The 21,611-nt window shown below is 40.1% G+C and overlaps 1 protein-coding gene across 1 annotated transcript in view; it reads right to left on the bottom strand.

Annotated features, from left to right (window-relative positions):
• LOC121382177 overlaps window positions 1-20,547 on the bottom strand; it is a 75,388-nt gene extending 54,841 nt beyond the window's left edge. The window contains exon 1 of the mRNA XM_041511698.1: window positions 20,429-20,547. Coding sequence (XP_041367632.1) covers window positions 20,429-20,477 — 49 coding nt within the window. The 5' untranslated portion in view covers window positions 20,478-20,547. The remainder of the gene's footprint in view (window positions 1-20,428) is intronic.
• Between the last annotated feature and the right edge of the window lie 1,064 nt (window positions 20,548-21,611).

The following is a 21,611-nucleotide window of genomic DNA, read 5'->3' as shown; positions in this document are numbered from 1 at the left end:
TTTTTATCTCGCGGGAACCCCCTTTACAAGTGCTCCAAAGCTGGTATATTAAATCCTCGTCCCAATCAGTGCCCCGTGACTGCTGCATTAAATGTCGTGGTATGTACGGCCTTGCCCAAAGGAAAGGATTCTTTATTGAACTACACTGCAGTACAGAGAGAGAGAGAGAGAGAGAGAGAGAGAGAGAGAGAGAGAGAGAGAGAGAGAGAGAGAGAGAGAGAGAGAGAGAGAGAGAGAGAGAGAGAGAGAGAGAGAGAGAGAGAGAGAGAGAGAGAGAGAGAGAGAGAGAGAGAGAGAGAGAGAGAGAGAGAGAGAGAGAGAGAGAGAGAGAGAGAGTACCTGTAAAAGATTATATTTGACAGTTAATAGGAACGAGTGAAATTACCATTCCCTTTCTTTCGTGATTAACGTTCGCACCAGAGGTAACACTTTTTTCCAGGAATATATATCGCCTATTTGTGAATTAAAGCTGTCTAACGTGATCAGTCTGGTTCTATCGATTTAAACGCCCTGTCAGTCAGTCCTTCCGAACCTATTGAGACACGTTTGTTATTCTTTCGCCATAGATTTAGACCTTCAGCCTCATCACTAAACTGTGATAAAGAAACGCAATCGCCCGTGAGAACTCGGTTAACGACGCGCCGTAACGTTCAAGGGTAAGCGTCTAGGTGTATTTGTCGGATCTTAGGATTATATAACGATCAAGTGATCTAAATGTCGTTAATATGTCTATAGTCCACCGGCCTTGGTGGTGTCGTGGTTACGCCATCGGACATAAGGCTGGTAGGTACAGGGTTCGCAGCTCGGTACCGGCTCCCTCCAAGAGCGAGTTTTAACGGGTAGGTGTAAGACCACTACACCCTCTTTTCTCTCGCTAAAACTACCAAACTAACAACTAACCAGCTGTCTTGGACAGACAGCCCAGATAGCTGAGATGTGTGACCAGGACAGCGTGCTTGAAACTTAATTGGATATAAGCACGAAAATAAGTTGAAATAAATGTCTATAGTCCTGTGGGCGGGACGTAGCCCAGTGGTAAAGGGTAAGCGTCTAGGTGTGTTTGTAGGATGTTCGGAGTATATAACGATCAAGTGATGATGCTTTAAAGATGGGCATTCTACGTGTCGTTAAAGGGACATTCCCGAGTTTGCTGCACTGTAAGATGTTTCCGACCAATAAAAAATGTACATATAAAATACATTTTCTGGTTTGGAATATCGGTGTCTGTAAATTCAATGTGTTTCTGATCGTCTTAATATTTGTAAGAAGCCCAAACTGGATTTTGTCTTCAAATAATTTCGTACGTACAAAAAAATTATATTTTTGGAAATGAAATGAAATTTAACCTAGTACAAATATTACAACGACCAGAAACACGTTTAATATACAGCCACTAATATTTTATGCAGAAAAAATATCTTTGATATGTAAATGCAATCGTTAAAAAGTATCTGTTAGTCGATAACATCTTAAAAAGTGCAGCAAACTCAGGAATGTCCCTTTAACAGGTTCATAGTCCTGTGAGCGGGACATAGCCCAGTGGTAAAGCGCTCGCTTGATGCGCGGTCGATCCCCGTTGGTTGGGTTATATCTCGTTCCAGCCAGTGTACCAGTGTTATCCTGTATATGGGATGGTGTATATAAAAGATCTAAGACGATATGTCACGAATTACCAAATGTTTGACTTCCAGCCGATGATTAATAAATCAATGTGCTCCAGTGGTGTCGTTAAACGAAACAAATTTTAACTTAATAAACTTTTACTTTTCTTCTTACGTCAAACCAAACTGATTATTATTCTTTTTTAATTGTAGGAGAATGGGACGGACTATCTAAATATCTAATTCTATACATGCACGAATTGAGAAGAAGGAAATGCTTTATTTAACGACGCACTCAACATATTTTATTTACGGTTATATGGCGTCGGACTTATAATTGAGGACCACACAGATATTGAGAGAGGAAACCCGCTGTCGCCATTTCATGCACTACTCTTTTCGATTAGCAGCAAGGGATCTTTTATATGCACCATCCCACAGACAGGATAGTACATATCACGGTCTTTGTTACACCAGTTGTGGAACACTGGCTGGAACAGCGAGAAATAGCCCAATGGGCCTACCGACGGGAATCGATCCTAGATCGATCGCGCATCAGGCGAGCACTGTACCACTGAACTACGTCCCGCCCCACACGAATTGAGAAAGCACGAACACAGAGGAGAAATAGTGAAAACAGTTATAGATACAGAGATATATGTACAGAAAAATAAGCTATCGGACTCAAGGTTGATAGGTACTGGGTTCGGATTCTGGTACCAGCTCCCACTAGATCGAGTTTAACGACTCATTGGGTAGGTGTAGGGCCACTAAATCGACTTCTCTCTCACTAACAACAAACCACCAACCTAGGAGGGAAAATTGACAGAGAGATGGAATAAGAAGATATGAATGAGAGAGAGAGAGAGAGAGAGAGAGAGAGAGAGAGAGAGAGAGAGAGAGAGAGAGAGAGAGAGAGAGAGAGAGAGAGAGAGAGAGAGAGAGAGAGAGAGAGAGAGACGGGGAGAGGAGTAAACATTTTCAGGATTGATTTTTAACTTTCTATGAGACACTGTGTGCTGTGTGAGACATCTCCATAGTAACAACTTCACGAGAATGTCAACACCCCTGCAATGAGATGAGGAACCGTCCTGGAGAATCTGTGAGAGTGGTTTCCTTCAAATCCAGGTAGGGATCCATTTCCAATATCCAGATCCATTTGGTAGTCGTTTCCATTTAAAATGAGCTGCCAGCGACCATCGATCTCACGACCTATTGTACCCCAGGCAAGTGTTCAGCCATTAAGCTACAAACCTGTTCCACTGTAACTAATTGGTTTATCGACCAGTGAAAAGAGCACTTGAAAACGATCGTCGACTTTCAGTCGAGAATTGTTTTTATATATTTGTGAACCCATTTCACATCAAATCAGTATCTTATAGTCGTTTAGCTTGCATAGAGATTAGGTTTTGGATTCCATAATAGTTTGCAGTTTTGATTTTCACCAAAAAGTACGCGCTTACAAAAGTAAGGTGTGTCCATTCTTCCTTTTCAGTGTTAAAATGTCTTTCAGTTTGACGAGGGATGTTATTAAACCTAGATGAGCGATGTATGATGAGTAAAGAAACCTACGTAAATTTTGCTCTACCAAATTGATCTTTAAAATCCTGCCCATCAATGGGATTCTGAGATATGTTTTTAAAAGTCCATATTTCCAATTACTAGTACAGACAGAACAGACCATTCTTAGACCGATCACCCTGGGTGGATTATAGCTTTCCCAATCCCAACCAGCGTTCCACGACTTTTACACGAAAGGCGGTGGTATGTGTCGTCATGGCATCGTGAAAATGCATGTTAAAGGTCCCTTGTTTTGAAGTAACTCTGCCGGATGCAATATATATATATATACCCGTAACTGAATAAGACACGATTATCCAAATATCTCTCCTAACCGTATATCTATTAGATTTCTCTGTGTCGGGCAGTCCAATACCCGAGTGGCTCGGCTCTAGGTATAATCAGAGATACGATCTTATATAAATATGTATAATATAGCACTTTAGTTCACTAGAAAACACAACAAAACACAATACACTTTGGAATCTGTATTAACACTACACTGACAAATGTACTTGCCGCAGTAGTTAATTAACAACAACAAATAATAACAACCCAGAACTAATCACTTAATTAGTTAATCACTAGGTGTCTAGTTTACACAATATTCTAATCACTTCACCGTGATACAACACGCACACGTGTTATAATTGAGAAACGCTGCCAGGGGAACTTAATTAATAAAGGAATTACAACTCTATTCCTAACTGGTTAATTTTTAATTAACCCTTAACTACTCATACAGTAACCTTGTAATACAGAATTAATAATGGTACCTATCACAATAAAGACAATAACCTACAGTTTACCTAGGTCCTCTAGGATGACTGGTTAAACTTTAATAATTTTAGAACAGTGAAGCCTACAATTTACTTCGTCAGATTACCGGAGACACTGTCTAAATAATATTGGTATAATACAGTATTAAAATATTTAAAGTCACATCAATCACATCAAGGTTATACAACAGAGCAGAAAAATATATTTACCACGTCCGGACTGAACTTATATAGATCGTTCAGTGGACGACGTCCGTTCCCCTGCAACCTTCCAAAGTTTCTCCCCGATATATCTAAAATCTTAGCTATTTATTCAAAACTCTCAGAGACAGCGAATATCGCCTGGGGGCACAACGCGGTACCTCACCTATCATGTGATATTCCCACAACTCCCCGAGACGGTATTTTTTTCTTAGATGACCAGACATACTGTCGCCAGTTCGCTAGCAATACCCTGGTCATAAACCGCACTATCTGAGGTATTACGTAACTACTGGCCACATGGCCTCCACACCTGGTCTAAGTGTGTATTAGGGGGTACGGTCGCGCGGAGGTATTACGTAACCAAGTGCCCACCTGGTCTAAGTGCATATTGGGATGCAGGACTACCACAGTCGCGCGGGGGTATTACGTAACCAAGCTACACACAGCCCTCTAAAACAATTAGCATCGCCACAGACGAAAAGATAAGAGCATGTTCCGTCACAATATATATATATATATATATATATATATATATATATATATATATATATATATATATATCTTTGTCTGACCCTATGTCTCTGTCTGCCTCTCTCTCCGACTTTTCCTGTCTTTTGTCTTAATATGTCAAATCATGTTGCACAAAACAAAACATTTAACTCTCAATCTGTATAGGTCAACCCCCCCCCCCCCGTCTCTCTCTCTCCTCTTCTAAAACTCTCTTTCTCTCTCTCTCTCTCTCTCTCTCTCTCTCTCTCTCTCTCTCTCTCTCTCTCTCTCTCTCTCTCTCTCTCTCTCTCTCTCTCTCTCCATCACGGCTGGTCTAACAAAGGCCGTGGCATGTGCTATCATGTCTGTGGAATGTGGCATATAAAACATATTTTGCTTCTAATGGAAGATTGCAGCTGGTTTCCTCTCTAAGACTGTCTGTAAAAAATACCAAATGTTTGACATCCAATAGCCGATGATTGATAAATCAATGTGCTTTAGCGATGTCGTTAAACAAAACTTTAACTCTCTCTTTCCCTTCCTAGTTTTGAAATAGCTATATGTTTAAAATGTGCTGAGGTGTCGTTAAAACATTCCTTTCCTTTCTTAGAATATACCAGCTACGATATACTGGCTGGAACGGGAAATAATGCAATCGATCAACTAAGAGAAGAATACGACGAGTCACTGGTATAGCCGGGGGGGGGGGGGGGGGGGGGGGGGGCATGGGGTCGTCACCTCTCTTTTTTTAACCACTACCTTTTATATTTTGCTGTCGACGACACATAGATACTGTGGTTGCACCCTCCACACACACAGAGCGAGAGAGAGAGAGAGAGAGAGAGAGAGAGAGAGAGAGAGAGAGAGAGAGAGAGAGAGAGAGAGAGAGAGAGAGAGAGAGAGAGAGAGAGAGAGAGAGTATAAAATCACAGCTACGCCAAAGTAGACTCTCGAATGGACGCTTTACGTCTGGCCCAAACATGCACCCAGCACCGTGTTCAGGAGATCGACATGACAGGAACAAATTGACCGGTACCTCGGGCTCCGGTAAATGTCTTAGTTGTCACTGAAATAGTACTAAAGTTATCTCAGTATGGATTTACAGCCAGTCGCACTAAGAAATACTCTCCTCTCTCTGCCTCTCTCTTGTTGCAATGATGAACTACAGACAGGATGGACCTCGCATAATTCACAATTACAAATGAAGTTTTAATCATGTTGGTTATAACAGCATTTCGCACTCCGACGTAATGGAATCGCATCACTTTGGGACTAGGGCGCCAGGCCAATTCAATTATGACAAGAATAGTTTCGTTTGGAAACGACGATAACTTTGTAAATTATGGATCAGTTCGCGTCCTGTTTACTCCTTTTCGTTCAACTCTTATGTCGAAATTAGTCCTAGTTTGATGTTCTTTGTCTAGACCGCTTGTAAGGCAGAGCACGCCAGGCTTTCAGTCTGTTGTATTTATTACGCAAATACACGGTCGTATTACATTTGTGTTGAGTTGACAGTGCTACGAACATCTTATTATGCCTATAATCTATTCCACAAATCAAGTTACCTACAGTTTGTTCCCCTTACTGTCAAAAATGGACACCTACATAACACTGAGATATTATTTTCTTTCAAACAACAAAGTAGGCGCTATATAATTCTATAAATCAATGTTGCTATGCGATCTAGCGAACTATTGCGTCTTACCAGAAGTGAAATTGAATCGCAGTGGCATTTTACAAATGCAATATCAGTCGGTACCAAAGGATTTCTCGTATGCCGTCTCTTTATATGGTTTAAAAAGAGTGACTATTAAAGGTTAAACGTAACTGTGTCGCTTGGTCTAGATAACTAAAGGAGAGACGGGTTCCTACCACATAGGTTACACCCTCCGGCTAACAGAAGGGTGGAGTTTATATCCACTTCCCAAGGGTATGGACAACACATGTCACGGTCATAGATATACTACTTGAGTTTTGTTTGTTTTATTTGTTTGGGTTTTTTTTTTTTTTCTTTCCTTTCTTCACTGTAGATCTTGGGAAAGACTCGTGTATCCCCAACCCCTTATTTTGTGTGTATTTGTGTGTATATATATCAAAGTCCGTGGTATGTGCTATCCTGTCTGTGGGATGGTGCATAAAAAATCCCTTGCTGCTAATGGGAAAATGTATCAGGTTTCCTCGCTAAGACTATATGTCAAAATGACCATATGTTTGACATCCAATAGCCGATAATTAATAAATCAATGTGCTCTAATGGTGTCGTTAAACATTCGGATGCGTTTTACGGAATATAACAAATACTTTTGGAATGAAACAAAGCATCTCCTTTGTTCTTGGATCCTTTTACGAAAAGTTAACACAAAATATTCCAAATGGAGGACGTGTATACTGTATACAATAATGAAACTATGCATATGGAATATAAAACTTTTTTTCATTTTATTGAAATATATATTATGCTGCAGGATTGACAACTAAGCTAACTTTAACCTTTAAAATATTGTTTTAATCTGGTGGGGTGGGGTGGGGTGGGGTGCAAACAGGGATGGAAATAAGGAAACAGATTTTGTTTTGCTTTGATGAAATCGGAAAGAGGCGGCCTCGACTTTTCATTGAGCATTGTTCATTGAACATGTTCGCATTTGTCTCCGTGTCTCGCAACTTCACTTGTTGAGGTTTTTTTTTTAAATAACAATAAATCCATCAAAATATTAATGTTACTTTTTATATACATCGTAGGTAAGAAATTTAATCCGAGGAAATCTTATTAGAAATAAGCGCACGTTATATATGATCCCTGACAGTACTAGACGGACACGTGAAAATAGCTTTACGTAGTCTGATTTTTTGTCAACTTTTTTATGAAGCAGCGAAGTTATCAAACAGAATATTAGGTTGTTGGGGCTGTTGGTTTTGGGGTTTGTTTTGTGTTTTTTTGTGGGTTTGTTGGTTGTTGTTTTTTTGTTTTTTTTTGTTTTTTGTTTTTTGGGGGGGGTTGTGTGTGTGTGTGGGGGGGGGTAATTAAAATTATTATTGTTGTCCTGTACAGTTTGTAAGGAATACATTTTTCCTCTGTCACGTTGTCAGGTAATAACATTATTTGTAATTATTAATTACTAACATAGTTTGTGATTACTAATTACAAAAATACGTTTTGATTGTATGTTTGTTTTGTTTTTGGAATTTTAATCATTTATTTTTATTTTGTGTGTGTGTGAGTGTGGAGGTTTTTCTTCTTTTTGTTGTTGTTGCTGTTGTTTTTGTTTTGTTATGTTGTTTTGTTTTGCGTTGTTTTGTTTATTTGTTTTTGTTTTAAAATTAAACTCACAAATTCTTGTTCCTAAGGTACGTAACGTTTTTCTTTTGTTTAAAGTACGATTTGAGCCGCTGCACCCGATAAAAGCATTCCTTCGATCCGATTCAGTGTAAATGCTCTGGTTGGAAATAGTGTTTTACTTCTTTTTAATTTATTGGACACAGATCACAGTTATTTTCCAAAATCCGCGCAAGTAGTCTGCTCTTTGACTGTGATTATTTCATGGTAGACATCTTTGAAGTGGCAATTATTACACTAAAGTCGTCAGGGGAGATCATGTAGTTTGCAAACACGTGTAACTTCTTGACATTGAAGACTGTTTTGGGGGGATTCCGGCCCATGCAAAAGTACTGCATTTTGTGTAAAATGGGTATATTACAGCCATCTTTAGTGGGTGTGTTTGTTTAAACCAATATCCTGGGAGAAAGCGCTGGACAACAGGTATTGTCCTTTTCAGGCTATGTTGGCAAAGTTACATAAAAAGATCCACGGGCCTACTGATATTAATAAAAGTCCTATAGCCACTATATATACATATAGCGTACATAATCGTACAGACGAGCTGTTGTTGGATATTTTACGGAACTACCATAAGCGTTCGAGACGGGGGGCAGTTGCCCCCTCCTAATGCTGGGACGGAACTACCATAAGCCCCCCCCCCCCCCAATGCTGGGGCAAATCCTCAAATTTGAGCAAATACTATAATGATGTTCGGGCACAATGAGCTGGCATGAAACCTTTTTTCAATGTATTTCCATCATTCTACAGATAATTAATGTTGTAATCCATGTATACCCCCCCCCCACAAAAAAACACAACGTAGTGATTAAATCGGGCGAAAACCAGCCTGACCTCTCGCCCCCTCCCCCCCCCCGGGCAAAAATGAGATCCCGTACGCCTATAGGAACTACTACCCCACCACTGGACGTACACCCTACTCCACTTGCCATTTCCCGACCCTTGTACGCACGTCAATAATATTTTAGTGTTTAAAAGCCGAGAAAATAAATTTTTAAATATTAGTCTTATCGGCCCTTCGCGCAACTGCCACGCTGAATACATCATCGATTAAGATGTTCCTAACATACAGAAACGGACATAGCAGAGGTGATTAAATGTCATTTGACTTGGCGGTCTTAAGTGAGTAATTCCTGGGGGCTGTTCCTGGAATGGTTATAGCACTGAGTGGAGGAAAGAACCGAAATATTTTTTATGTCTACCAGGTCTTCTGGGATGAATCCAAGTGATACAAGAGATAAAAAAAGTGTCTGAATTATAATGACATTTTCCTTTTTTTAGACATATACAACAAATGAATATGGAAGAATTTTTAGAAGAATTTTTTGTTTTATTTTTTTTTTGTTTTGTGGGGTTTTTTTTGAGAATGGTAATGTGCTAAGTGCGCTAAAATTACTGGTGCCATTCTGTCACAACTGTTGAAGCTCACTGATGCACATTCTTCAGAAAGCTAATTTTTAAAAAAACAAAAAGTGGAGAAAACACCATTTGGCTGTAAAGGATAGAAAGGTTATGTACCTCTTGATAATTGGCCTCGATGTGTAATGGTTAAGCCATAGGTGTTTTGGTTGGTAGGTACTGGGTTCTCATCCCGGTACCGGCTCCCACCCAGAGCGGGTTTTACGATTCAATGGCCACTACACCGACGTCTCTCCCACTAACCCTCTATCCAAGACAGACATCCCAGATAGCTGAGGTGTGTGCCCAGGACAGCGTGCTTGAATCTTAATTAGATATAAGCACCAAAATAATTATAAACAAAACCTTCTTTAGGGCCCATTCACATTGGATGCGCCACGTGCGTGTAGTGTGGCTACAGAGATTAAATATGTACCGTGTCCAATCAAAGCAATCACGGTAGATCCGTGCAGAGAAGTGGAATACCCGACTGTTCACTGATATAGCATCCAGGACTTTTCGCCGCGGTCCCATGTCTGGTGGGATTGGGAAAATTAGCATGAATCATACCTGAGATATATTTAGGCCAATGAATGATGCAGTACACCACTGTTACATTAATTTATTAGAACAGCCCTAATTAAACATATTTTGGGGGACTTTTTGGCATAGAGTTTGGGAATTTTAAGTGCCACTTTATTTTGTGGTATATTAAGGTCAATGTGCCCAGGACAGGCGTGCGCTACAAAAGCTTTTTGTGAATGTGCACGTTAAACACTCTGACCTGACCTGACCTATTTGAACAAAAATAGTAAAGTGCAACTATAATATTTCACTTTTAACATGAACATATAATACAAAACAGTACGTTGGCATACTTTTGCATACATATGATAACAAACCATACAATCAATTTATCAAAATAAACCGGCCTCGGTGGCGTTGTGGCAGGCCATCGGTCTACAGGCTGGTAGGTACTGGGTTCGGATCCCAGTCGAGGCATGGAATTTTTAATCCAGATACCGACTCCAAACCCTGAGTGAATGCTCCGCAAGGCTCAATGGGTAGGTGTAAACCACTTGCACCGACCAGTGATCCATAACTGGTTCAACAAAGGCCATGGTTTGTGCTATCCTGCCTGTGGGAAGCGCAAATAAAAGATCGTTTGCTGCCTGTCGTAAATGAGTAGCCTATGTGGCGACAGCGGGTTTCCTCTAAAAAAATATGTGTGGTCCTTAACCATATGTCTGACGCCATATAACCGTAAATAAAATGTGTTGAGTGCGTCGTTAAATAAAACACTTCTTTCTTTATCAAAATAATGGTTTGTACTATCCTTAAATTTCGATACAAATAACATATTATCACTACAAACGTAGCAACAATGAAAAAAACAAAAACAGAAGACAAATACATAACTTTTATAAATATGTTTGAAACACAGCTTTACTTGTAATGTGTTTAATATAAAAATACATGGTAGTAACTACTACACGAGCAGCTGTTGGATACCATTTATCTTATAGCGAGCAGTTGTTAAAAAAAACACCCGTATCTAATAATGAGTTGTAAGATAAATAGTATCTAACGGACACAAATGTATTATTCTGTTTCTTATATACTCTTCAAAAAAAAGAAACGCAAAAGGGTACAAATGGGTTATAACTCCGATTTTATGTTTCCTACCGGTTCATGCTTTGTGAATATAAGGTCATTGCATGTCCCAAACACATTCCCACGGTTACATTCGATAAAACGCAGCTACTGTACAATAAAGTTCCAAAATGTGAATATTCGCAAAAACGCAGCCACGTGCAAACCATGTCACCACTGCACGTGCGTTGTCTGCACGTGCAACATGAACACCGACAGTATAAAAGTGCAGGGTGTTCGCTTGCCTGGCCTCTGTATCTGGCCGACAGTTGACAATCCAGGACATGCCACGTCTCAGTGAACCGCAGAGAAACAATGCTATCGGCTGACTAGACGCAGGCGAATCCAGAACGGCCGTTGCCAGGGCATTCCATGTGTCCCCAAGCACCATCTCCAGACTGTGGGACCGTTACCAGCAACATGGATCAACACGTGACCTCCCTAGATCCGGTCGACCACGGGTCACTACCCCCGGGCAGGACCGCTACATCCGGGTACGCCACCTTCGGGAACGATTGACTACTGCCACCTCCACAGCCGCAGCACTACCAGGTTTGCGCAGGATATCCGACCAGACCGTACGGAACCGCCTACGTGAGGTAGGAATTCGTGCCAGACGTCCAGTTCGAGGTGTCATCTTAACACCACAACACCGTCGACTCCGACTGCAGTGGTGCCAGATTAATCGACAATGGCCTCAACTGCGATGGAGACAGGTGTGGTTCAGTGACGAGTCCCGATTTCTGCTCCGACGTCATGATGGAAGATGTCGCGTGTATAGGCGTCGTGGTGAACGTTATGCGGCAAACTGCGTGCAGGAAGTGGACAGATTCGGCGGGGGTAGTGTCATGGTGTGGGCAGCCATCTCACACACTGGCAGAACTGACCTGGTCCACGTGCAGGGCAACCTGAATGCACAGGGCTACATTGACCAGATCCTCCGGCCACACATCGTTCCAGTTATGGCCAACGCCAACGCAGTGTTCCAACATGACAACGCCAGGCCTCACACAGCACGTCTCACAACGGCTTTCCTACAGAACAACATTAATGTCCTTCCTTGGCCATCGATATCGCCGGATTTGAACCCAATTGAGCATCTATGGGACGAGTTGGACCGACGCCTCTGACAGTGACAACCACAGCCCCAGACCCTGCCCGAGCTGGCAGCAGCCTTGCAGGCCGAGTGGGCCACCATCCTCCGGGACGTCATCCGTACTCTGGTTGCTTCAATGGGCAGGCGGTGCCAGGCAGTTGTCAACACACGCGGAGGCCACACCCGGTATTGACTCCAGATGACCTTGACCTTGGTGTGTCCTATCACTTACTCACAATGGACTAGAGTGAATTGTGAACAATCCTGCAACATTTGGTAATTATCGGAATCACCATTCAATAATTAAATCAATTCTCCAAATGTTACGACAATGTGGTTTTGCGTTTCTTCTTTTGAAGAGTATATATCCTAAAGAAACAGGTTTGAAATAAATTTAAAGGTTTTTTCCCCAACTAAACCCTATTTAAGACGTTTGCGCTTGCAGAAAGAAAGACATGTTTTATTAACGACGCACTCGTCACATTTTATTTACGGTTATATGACGTCAGACATATGGTTAAGGACCACATATATATTGAGAGAGGAAACCCGCTGTCGCCACTTCATGGGTTACTCTTTATATATATTGGTAACAGCTGCAATCGTTTGCCAAAGACAGTGAATTCTATGTTGATTCATATACTGGTAACAGCTGCAATATTTAGCCAAAGACAGTGAATTCTATGTTGATTCATATACTGGTAACAGCTGCAATCTTTAGCCAAAGACAGTGAATTCTATGTTGATTTATATATTGGTAACAGCTGCAATCGTTAGCCAAAGACAGTGAATTCTATGTTGATTCATATATTGGTAACAGTTGCAATCTTTTGCCAAATACACTGAATTCTATGTTGATTCACATATTGGTAACAGTTGAAATCTTTTGTCAAAGACAGTGAATTCTGTTGATTCATATATTGGTAACAGCCAAAGACCGTGAATTCTATGTTGATTCATATATTGGTAACAGCTGCAATCGTTTGCCAAAGACAGTGAATTCTATGTTGATTCATATATTGGTAACAGCTGCAAACTTTAGCCAAAGACAGTGAATTCTATGTTGATTCATATATTGGTAACAGCCAAAGACCGTGAATTCTATGTTGATTCATATATTGGTAACAGCTGCAATCGTTTGCCAAAGACAGTGAATTCTATGTTGATTCATATATTGGTAACAGCTGCAAACTTTAGCCAAAGACAGTGAATTCTATGTTGATTCATATATTGGTAACAGCCAAAGACCGTGAATTCTATGTTGATTCATATATTGGTAACAGCTGCAATCGTTTGCCAAAGACAGTGAATTCTATGTTGATTCATATATTGGTAACAGCTGCAAACTTTAGCCAAAGACAGTGAATTCTATGTTGATTCATATATTGGTAACAGCCAAAGACCGTGAATTCTATGTTGATTCATATATTGGTAACAGCTGCAATTTTTTGCCAAAGACAGTGAATTCTATGTTGATTCATATATTGGTAACAGCTGCAATCTTTAGCCAAAGACAGTGAATTCTATGTTGATTCATATATTGGTAACAGCTGCAATATTTAGCCAAAGACAGTGAATTCTATGTTGATTCATATATTGGTAACAGTTGCAATCGTTAGCCAAAGACAAGTGAATTCTATGATGATTCATATACTGGTAACAGCTACAATATTTAGCCAAAGACACTGAAATTCAGGAACTTCTGTTTGATCAATGTGGGAATTGTATACACTAACCAAAGGTTGGTAATTAGTTTGTGGGTGTAAAATAGAATGTAGGATAAGGCCGCTTCTTACTCTTGGCGACCATTTTATGGCCATCCTGGATTTAAATGATGCTGTAATATGTCAGTTAGCAAGAGACTGTTATAAATGAATTCCTTGATCCATAAAACTCAATGACAGACATCACGATCTTGCTCTAGTTGATGTAAAATAAAAACATCCTTGTTCTGACGGGTTATAGTGGCGGCCATCTGGGATTTAAATGATGTCGCAGTGTCTTGATTAGCTGGATGTAGTTCAAAATTAATCCCTTGGCCCATAAAATACTGTCACATGCATTAACAGTTTCTTCATATGTGATAAAAGTATCCAAGTATCTTGAATATTTCAAAATTCTTAAGGGTGCCAAGTTTGCATCGCTCAGATTCTCAATCAGTACCTTCCAAAGATGCAAAAGCCATAAAGAACAGTTGTGGGTACCGAATTGCAAGGTTTGGTGCCCTGGCAAACAAACAAATCACAGACACCAATGTCTTTGTCTTTCAAAGCTGGACACTTGTATCGTTACCTGCGCTGTAATGATTATGCCATCGGACATAAGACTGGTAGATACTGGGTTCGCATCCCGGTACCGACTCACATCCATAGCGAGTTTAACAATTCAGTGGGTAGGTGTAAGGCCACTACACCTACTTCTCTCACACTAACCACTAACAACTTACAACTAACCCACTGTCCTGGACAGACAGCCCAAATAGCTTAGGTGTGAGGTGTGTGCCCAGGACAGCGTGTTTGAACCTTAATTGGATACAAGCACGAACATAAGTATGAATGAATGAATCAATCAATGAATCAATTAATGAATTAATGAATGAATAAATGAATCAATCAATCGATCAATCGATCAATCAATCAATCAATGACTGAATCAATGACTGAATCAATGAATGAACCATTTTCCCGCCTAATCACTTTTCTCTCCATTGGGTTTGATAAACTGACTGGCCTGCAAAATCCACCGACCTCAAAACGGTTGCATATATTCAGGATGCACGATGTAGACGAATGGATTTCTTAAACTTTTTCTACACAAATTTTACTGGTGGGAGGACGCCTTTGGGAGTATGGCTTTGTTTTACAAAGACTTCTTGAATTATTAATCAGACTTCGATATCTTTTTAATTGACTTGCTTTAGACATACGGTACGAGTGCCCTATATTGCTCCGTCCTGTGTCTAATGTCACATTAAATTGAAATCTTCAAACCTAATAATACGCCTACAGGACCTTTCGAGTTTAATTTAAAACCGAATAGTGGCCAGTAGAATTTGTAATTCGATTTAGCATTGACATGTGCTTATTATCAGTTTCGTATCAGAGAGAGAGAGAGAGAGAGAGAGAGAGAGAGAGAGAGAGAGAGAGAGAGAGAGAGAGAGAGAGAGAGAGAGAGAGAGAGAGAGAGAGAGAGAGAGAGAGAGAGAAAGAGCATGACTATATCACTAATTATGAACCGATTTAAGCAAAGATAGTCTTAACTGTTTGTAAAAGAAAAACCTACCCTTTAAATAGTAAAATACAAGAAATCGTAAAATAGTTTATATTTATTTAAAATAATAAATAACAGACAGAATAGCAGAAATCCTAACATTTTCACACGATAAAATGAAGGATAGTTCCTAATAAAAGAATGACCCTATTATTATAAAGTTGCATTATATGCGGAGACGCAAAACTGACCAGCAAAATAATATAAAAACATACTGCTTAACTAAAACCTGACTCCATTCAAGATGCTATTTAATATGTCAGAAAGTTGGACGACAGTGTACTGTTTCTCCAGAGTCAAGCGCAGGACTAAAGTCACCACAATGGTTGTAGGGGTTGGATATCATATGAAGAGTCCACAGGCAAAACAATCAAAGTCGCGTTTAGTTGAATTGGAAATTTTGTTTTCACTACCCTAATCTATAACAGCATGGTTGCATTGAAGGAAGGAAGGAAATGTTTTATTTAACGACGCACTCAACACATTTTATTTACGGTTATATGGCGTCAGTCATATGGTTAAGGACCACACAGATATTGAGAGAGGAAACCCGCTGTCGCCACTTCATGGGCTACTTTTTTCGATTAGCAGCAAGGGATCTTTTATAGGCACCATCCCACAGACAGGATAGTACATACCACGGCCTTTGTTACACCAGTTGTGGAGCACTGGCTGTCACGAGAAATAGTCCAATGGGCCCAGCGATTGGGATCGATCCTAGACCGACCGCGCATCTAGCGAACGCTGTACTACTGGGTTACGTCCTATAGTCTAATGGTAACACGCTCGCTTGATACGCAGTCGGTCTGAAGTCGATCCCCGTCAGTGGACCCATTTGGGCAATTTCTCGTTCACGACTGGTATATCAAAGGCCGTGGTATGTGCTATCCTGTCTACGGCGGTGAATATAAGACTCCTTGCTACTGATGAAAAAATAAAGCGGATTTCCTGTCTAAGACTATAATGTCAAAACTAAAAATAGCCGATGATCCATAAATCAATGTGCTCTAGTTGTGTCGTTAAACAAAATAAACTTTTAACTTCTATTGTGTATTTGTGAAACAGGTTAAATTGTTAAGTTGTTCTACTAGCCGTCATCTATAAAAAAAACATTTACTGGTGCTTTAAAGAAATAATTATCAATGTCCACAAGACCAAATATTTCTTTTTAAAAACCCCATAAATTTTTAAGAAATAAAATTAACATAAACATTATTTCATGTGTAATATAACATTGTACAGCAGTGAAAATAATGCAGTGTCGTTTTTGTGCATTGAACGTGAACATATTTGGGTGGTTTCAATCAATATTTCAGAAAATTGAAGAATGTGATTTATTTTGCTCGTAGACTCGTCATGTGTGTCGCTGTGATGGATTACGCAGAAAAAAGCAAAGTGAAAACGCCGAGGAATTTGGTGCGTTTCTCTTCCACAATGCAGAGCCATCGGTTAGTGACAAAGTGCGTTTTACCATATCGCTCGCCTCATGCGCGGTCGGTCTTGGATCGATCCCCGTCGGTGGACCCATTGGGCTATATCTCGTTCCAGCCAGTGTACCACGACTGGTGTATCAAAGGACGTGGTATGTGCTATCCTGTATATGTGATAGTGCATATAAAAGATCCCTTGCTACTAACGAAAAACAATGTAGCGGCTTTCCTCTCTAAGACTATATGTCAAAATTACCAAACATGTGACATCCAATAGCCATAGGCCATCGGTCTACAGGCTGGTAGGTACTGGGTTCGGGTCCCAGTCGAGGCATGGGATTTTTAATCCAGATACCGACTCCAAACTCTGAGTGAGTGCTCCGTAAGGCACAATGGATAGGTGTAAACCACTTGCACCGACCAGTGACCCATAACTGGTTCAAAGTATATTGTATGAATAAAGAAGAGGGCATCGTAAGTTGTCAAACTTGTGCCCAATTCTTTTGTTCTTTGTACAATAAAATATGTTTGCAATCAACTGGTTCAACAAAGGCCATGGTTTGTGCTATCCTGCCTGTGGGAAGCGCAAATAAAAGATCCCTTGCTGCCTGTCGTAAAAGAGTAGCCTATGTGGCGACAGCGGGTTTCCTCTAAAAAAAACCAGTGACAGAATGACCATATGTTTGACGTCCAATAGCCGATGATAAGATAAAAAAATCAATGTGCTCTAGTGGCGTCGTTAAATAAAACAATTTTTTTTCTCTCAATAGCCATGATTAATAAACCAATGTACTCTAGTGATGTCGTTAAACAAAACAAACATCGTGATCCATCACACATCATGTGCATATTTGTTCTGTCATCCCAGCAATCTAATTAAAATTATCTCCACTATTACACGTGGATCTAAAGACAGTCAGTTGGAGCTCATGTCCACCAATCAAAACCTTACTTGCAGAATCCTGCCAGTGATTTAAAACTAACAACACTGCGTAGTCCCCATGGCCAGGTAACATTTCGTCTGTAAATAATAATTTAAATATTGACCAATCACACTTCGCCTTTTATAACGTTATTTTGGAGCATACAAATTCTAAAAAATATCGGGCGAGTCTATTTTAGTGGCCGCAGTACAGCGAACCATACCAATACGTCTTCAGTCTTCAATTTTACATTAAAAATTATTTATTTATTTATAAAATTAAAAAAAAAAAAAATCAGTCTTCAGTTTTACATTACAAATTATTTATTTTATAAAATAAAACATGTTTTAAGGCATTCGTAATTCACACAAAACATGTCGTATACCCTCAGGATAATTCGGAATGTTTTCAAATTATTTTTAAATCACTGGCATGATTCTGCAAGTAAGGTTTTGATTGGTGGACATGAGCTCCAACTGGCTGTCTTTAGATCCACGTGTAATAGTGGAGCTAATTTTAATTAGATTGCCATCCCAGGGACCTGAATCTATTGTGGAGAGAGCGGTCGGGGGCATATTCGCCCGAGGACATTTTGGATTTCAGAGGCCTATTTGACGAAGTTTCCTTAAGCTCACTTAGGCAACATAGCATCATCTCATGCACGCGGTTTTCTTAGGTTCACTTAGGCAACGTAGGATCATCTCATGCACGCAGATTTCTTAGGCTCACTTAGGCAACGTAGGATCATCTAATGCACGCAGATTTTTTAGGCTCACTTAGACAACGTAGTATCATCTAAGTCACGCAGTTTTTTTAGGCTGACTTAGACAACGTAGTATCATCTAAGTCACGCAGTTTTTTTAGGCTCACTTAGGCAACATAGCATGATCTAATGCACGCAGTTTTCTTAGGCTCACTTAGGCAACGTAGCATCATCTAAGTCACGCAGTTTTTTTAGGCTCACTTAGGCAACATAGTATTTTTGCAGTGCACAGCGAGTTCGTGAAGTTGCGAGATGGTGAATTAGGGCCCTGGTGTCTAAATACGACATTTCCAACCTTCTGGGCAAAATAACAAAACTAAGGTACGGACCATGGCCTCCACCCACAGTCTGCGGCGGATTGCGAATGTTTACATAGTTTATGGAAACCAGGCTCAACAACTAACAGTAATGCTGTGTTTGTTCTACAGAGTAGGTTACACCATTGGCGCATGTATGCGATGGTTGTGGATGTACGTTTCATCCCTTATTTTATGGAATACCTTGAAAATATATAATGTAAAAAGAAAAACAAAGAAGAAAAAGTGAGTCTTCCATCAGAAGGGAACTATAAAAACGCCCCCTTTTTAGATTCCATGGATCCGCCCAATATCTTCCGATTGGCAACAAGGGTTATTTTATTATGCCGGCCTGAGCCTTGAATTCCAGCGGTCAGAAATAATGGTCGTTTGGCACAACACCTTTTTCTTTAGCGTCTACATGATTACAAATGTTTCTGCATCAGTTCACAGTTTCCAGAGATGCGTTATGAATTCGGTTATTTTATGGCTTATTAACTAAGTCACATGTGAGTTAGTTATTATGATGTTGTTCGTTAATAACGCGATACCATCACAGACCACTGGCTGTGCTCGTCTGTGCTGGCTTTAAATATTATCGGTTTAAATAGGAAATTGCATGTGATTTGCCTTCCGTTTTGATTAAATGTCACATCATTGTGGAATGGAAAGAAGTCGAAAGTCAGGTGTCTGTGGAGGTGGGGGGGGGGGGGGGGGGGGTGAATCATTATGCCCCCAGTCCCACACACTATCTTCTGTTTCCATTATATTAAAGGGACATTCCTGAGTTTGCTGCATTGTAAGATGTTTCCGACTAATAAAATATTTGTACGATTAAACTTACATATTAAATATATTTTTTTGTTTTGAATATCAGAGTCTGTATATTCAATGTGTTTCTGGTCGTCTTAATATTTGTAAGAAGCCCAAACTGGATTTTGTCTTCAAATAATTTCGTAGGAAATAAAATGAAATTTAACGTAGTACAAATATTAGAACGATCAGAAACACGTTTAATATACAGCCACTAATATTTTATGCAGAAAAATATATTTGATATGTAATTACAGTTGTTAAAAAGTCTCTTTTAGTCGATAACATCTTTAAAATTGCAGCAAACTCAGGAATGTCCCTTTAAACAAAATGCCAAGTCCAATCTCTTCACAATGATTTCGGCGCCGTTATTAACAACATTATTCAAGAAGAAAAACACACGTAACAAAGTACTACCGTCTAGAAATCCCGTGATTTTTGCACCGCATGACATGAATATGCATGCATCACGTGTGTGTGTTGTGCGTTTTCATGTGCGTGTACGCACGATGATGTAAGCGTGCGTCTCTCTCTCTCTCTCTCTCTCTCTCTCTCTCTCTCTCTCTCTCTCTCTCTCTCTCTCTCTCTCTCTCTCTCTCTCTCTCTCTCCACCACCCCTCTCTCTTTTTAAGTTCAACGACAGCTCAGCATGAAGAAATTGTCATAACCAAATAAAAAAATAAAAACGAAAACAAAAGTTACTTTTATAAACCTAAAGGGAAAACAATTTCAAAGGTTATAAAGGTTATAATCTTACCCCCATATACAGAGATTTTGTTCGCAAAAATCAACAAAGAAAGTTGTCTAAGAAATACTTACAACTTTTGATGAAGAAAAACAGTATAAACACAATCGTCCAGTGACGCATATCCGTATTTCATATCATATCCCTCGTTCGTGATCTCAATTTCAGTCCAACTTTTAGGCGCGACTTTTTTCTCTCAAGGATTACTTTTCCTTATGGTGTTTCTTCCCAGCTCCCCAGCTTCAACTAACGGAAAGCCTTTAGACGGCGACGAATTGCTGTTGAACTATATAGCATTGGCCAGTCGGATCGAAGTAATGACACTGACTGCCAACCACAAGCCAAATGTCGGAGGCAAAATTCCTACAAATTAACCGAGTCTTTGTTACGAATACTCGTCAGTCGCAATGCTCTTACGAAGAGGAGAGCGGGGACCAACAATTGCAATCTATATTAAAGAGCAGGACGTCGATATAATCAAAGAGAAGTAAAAGATTCACAGTCTGGCTCTGCGTAAATACCTGCAATCATTATGGCATTAGCATAGCAATAGATGGTGTTTCGACAAATTACCGCTGGCGTCACTTGGCGATTTTGCTAATCTAAAAACAAAAGGGAAGGTTTGGTTTTGGAAAAATAAAACTACTGTTGAGGATGTTTTGGAGTATGTATGTGAGAGGGGTGTGGTGGGGGTGGGTGTGGGTGGGTGGGGTATTAAAAATGTTTTAAAAGCATACACACAAACAGCTAGATGTGATGGCGGCACTACTGATACACGATGTTCATCTCTTTCATCAGAAGGCTTAGTATTAACAAATCACATTTTATGAGCCATTTCCTATAATGGTATTGTGTTGTTGTTTTGCAGTTGTTGTTGCTGCTGGATGTAGTTAGTTGTTTTGGGTTTGTTCCTTGATCACTTCTCTCCACGGGCTACATACTAGGCCTGGTGCTTATAAAACGTTTAGAGTCTAGACTCGAGACTCTAACAGAGTCTGAAACACTAATGTCATGACAACGCCATGCAAATTGTATGCGTGTGACGTCGTTAGAGATTGAGGGCTAGACGTAGCTCAGTGGTAAATGGCTCGCTTGATGCGTGGTTGGTTTGGGATCGACCCCCGTCGGTGGGCCCATTGGACTATTTCTCGCTCCAGCCAGTGCACCACGACTGGTACATCAAAGACCGTGGTATGTGCTGTCCTGACTATGGGATGGTGCATGTAAAGGTTCCCTTGCTGCTAATCGAAAAGAGTA

This window comes from Gigantopelta aegis, chromosome 9 (genome assembly GCF_016097555.1).
Source record: "Gigantopelta aegis isolate Gae_Host chromosome 9, Gae_host_genome, whole genome shotgun sequence".
Taxonomy (NCBI): domain Eukaryota; kingdom Metazoa; phylum Mollusca; class Gastropoda; order Neomphalida; family Peltospiridae; genus Gigantopelta; species Gigantopelta aegis.
This window is presented reverse-complemented; position numbering and strand designations above follow the sequence as displayed.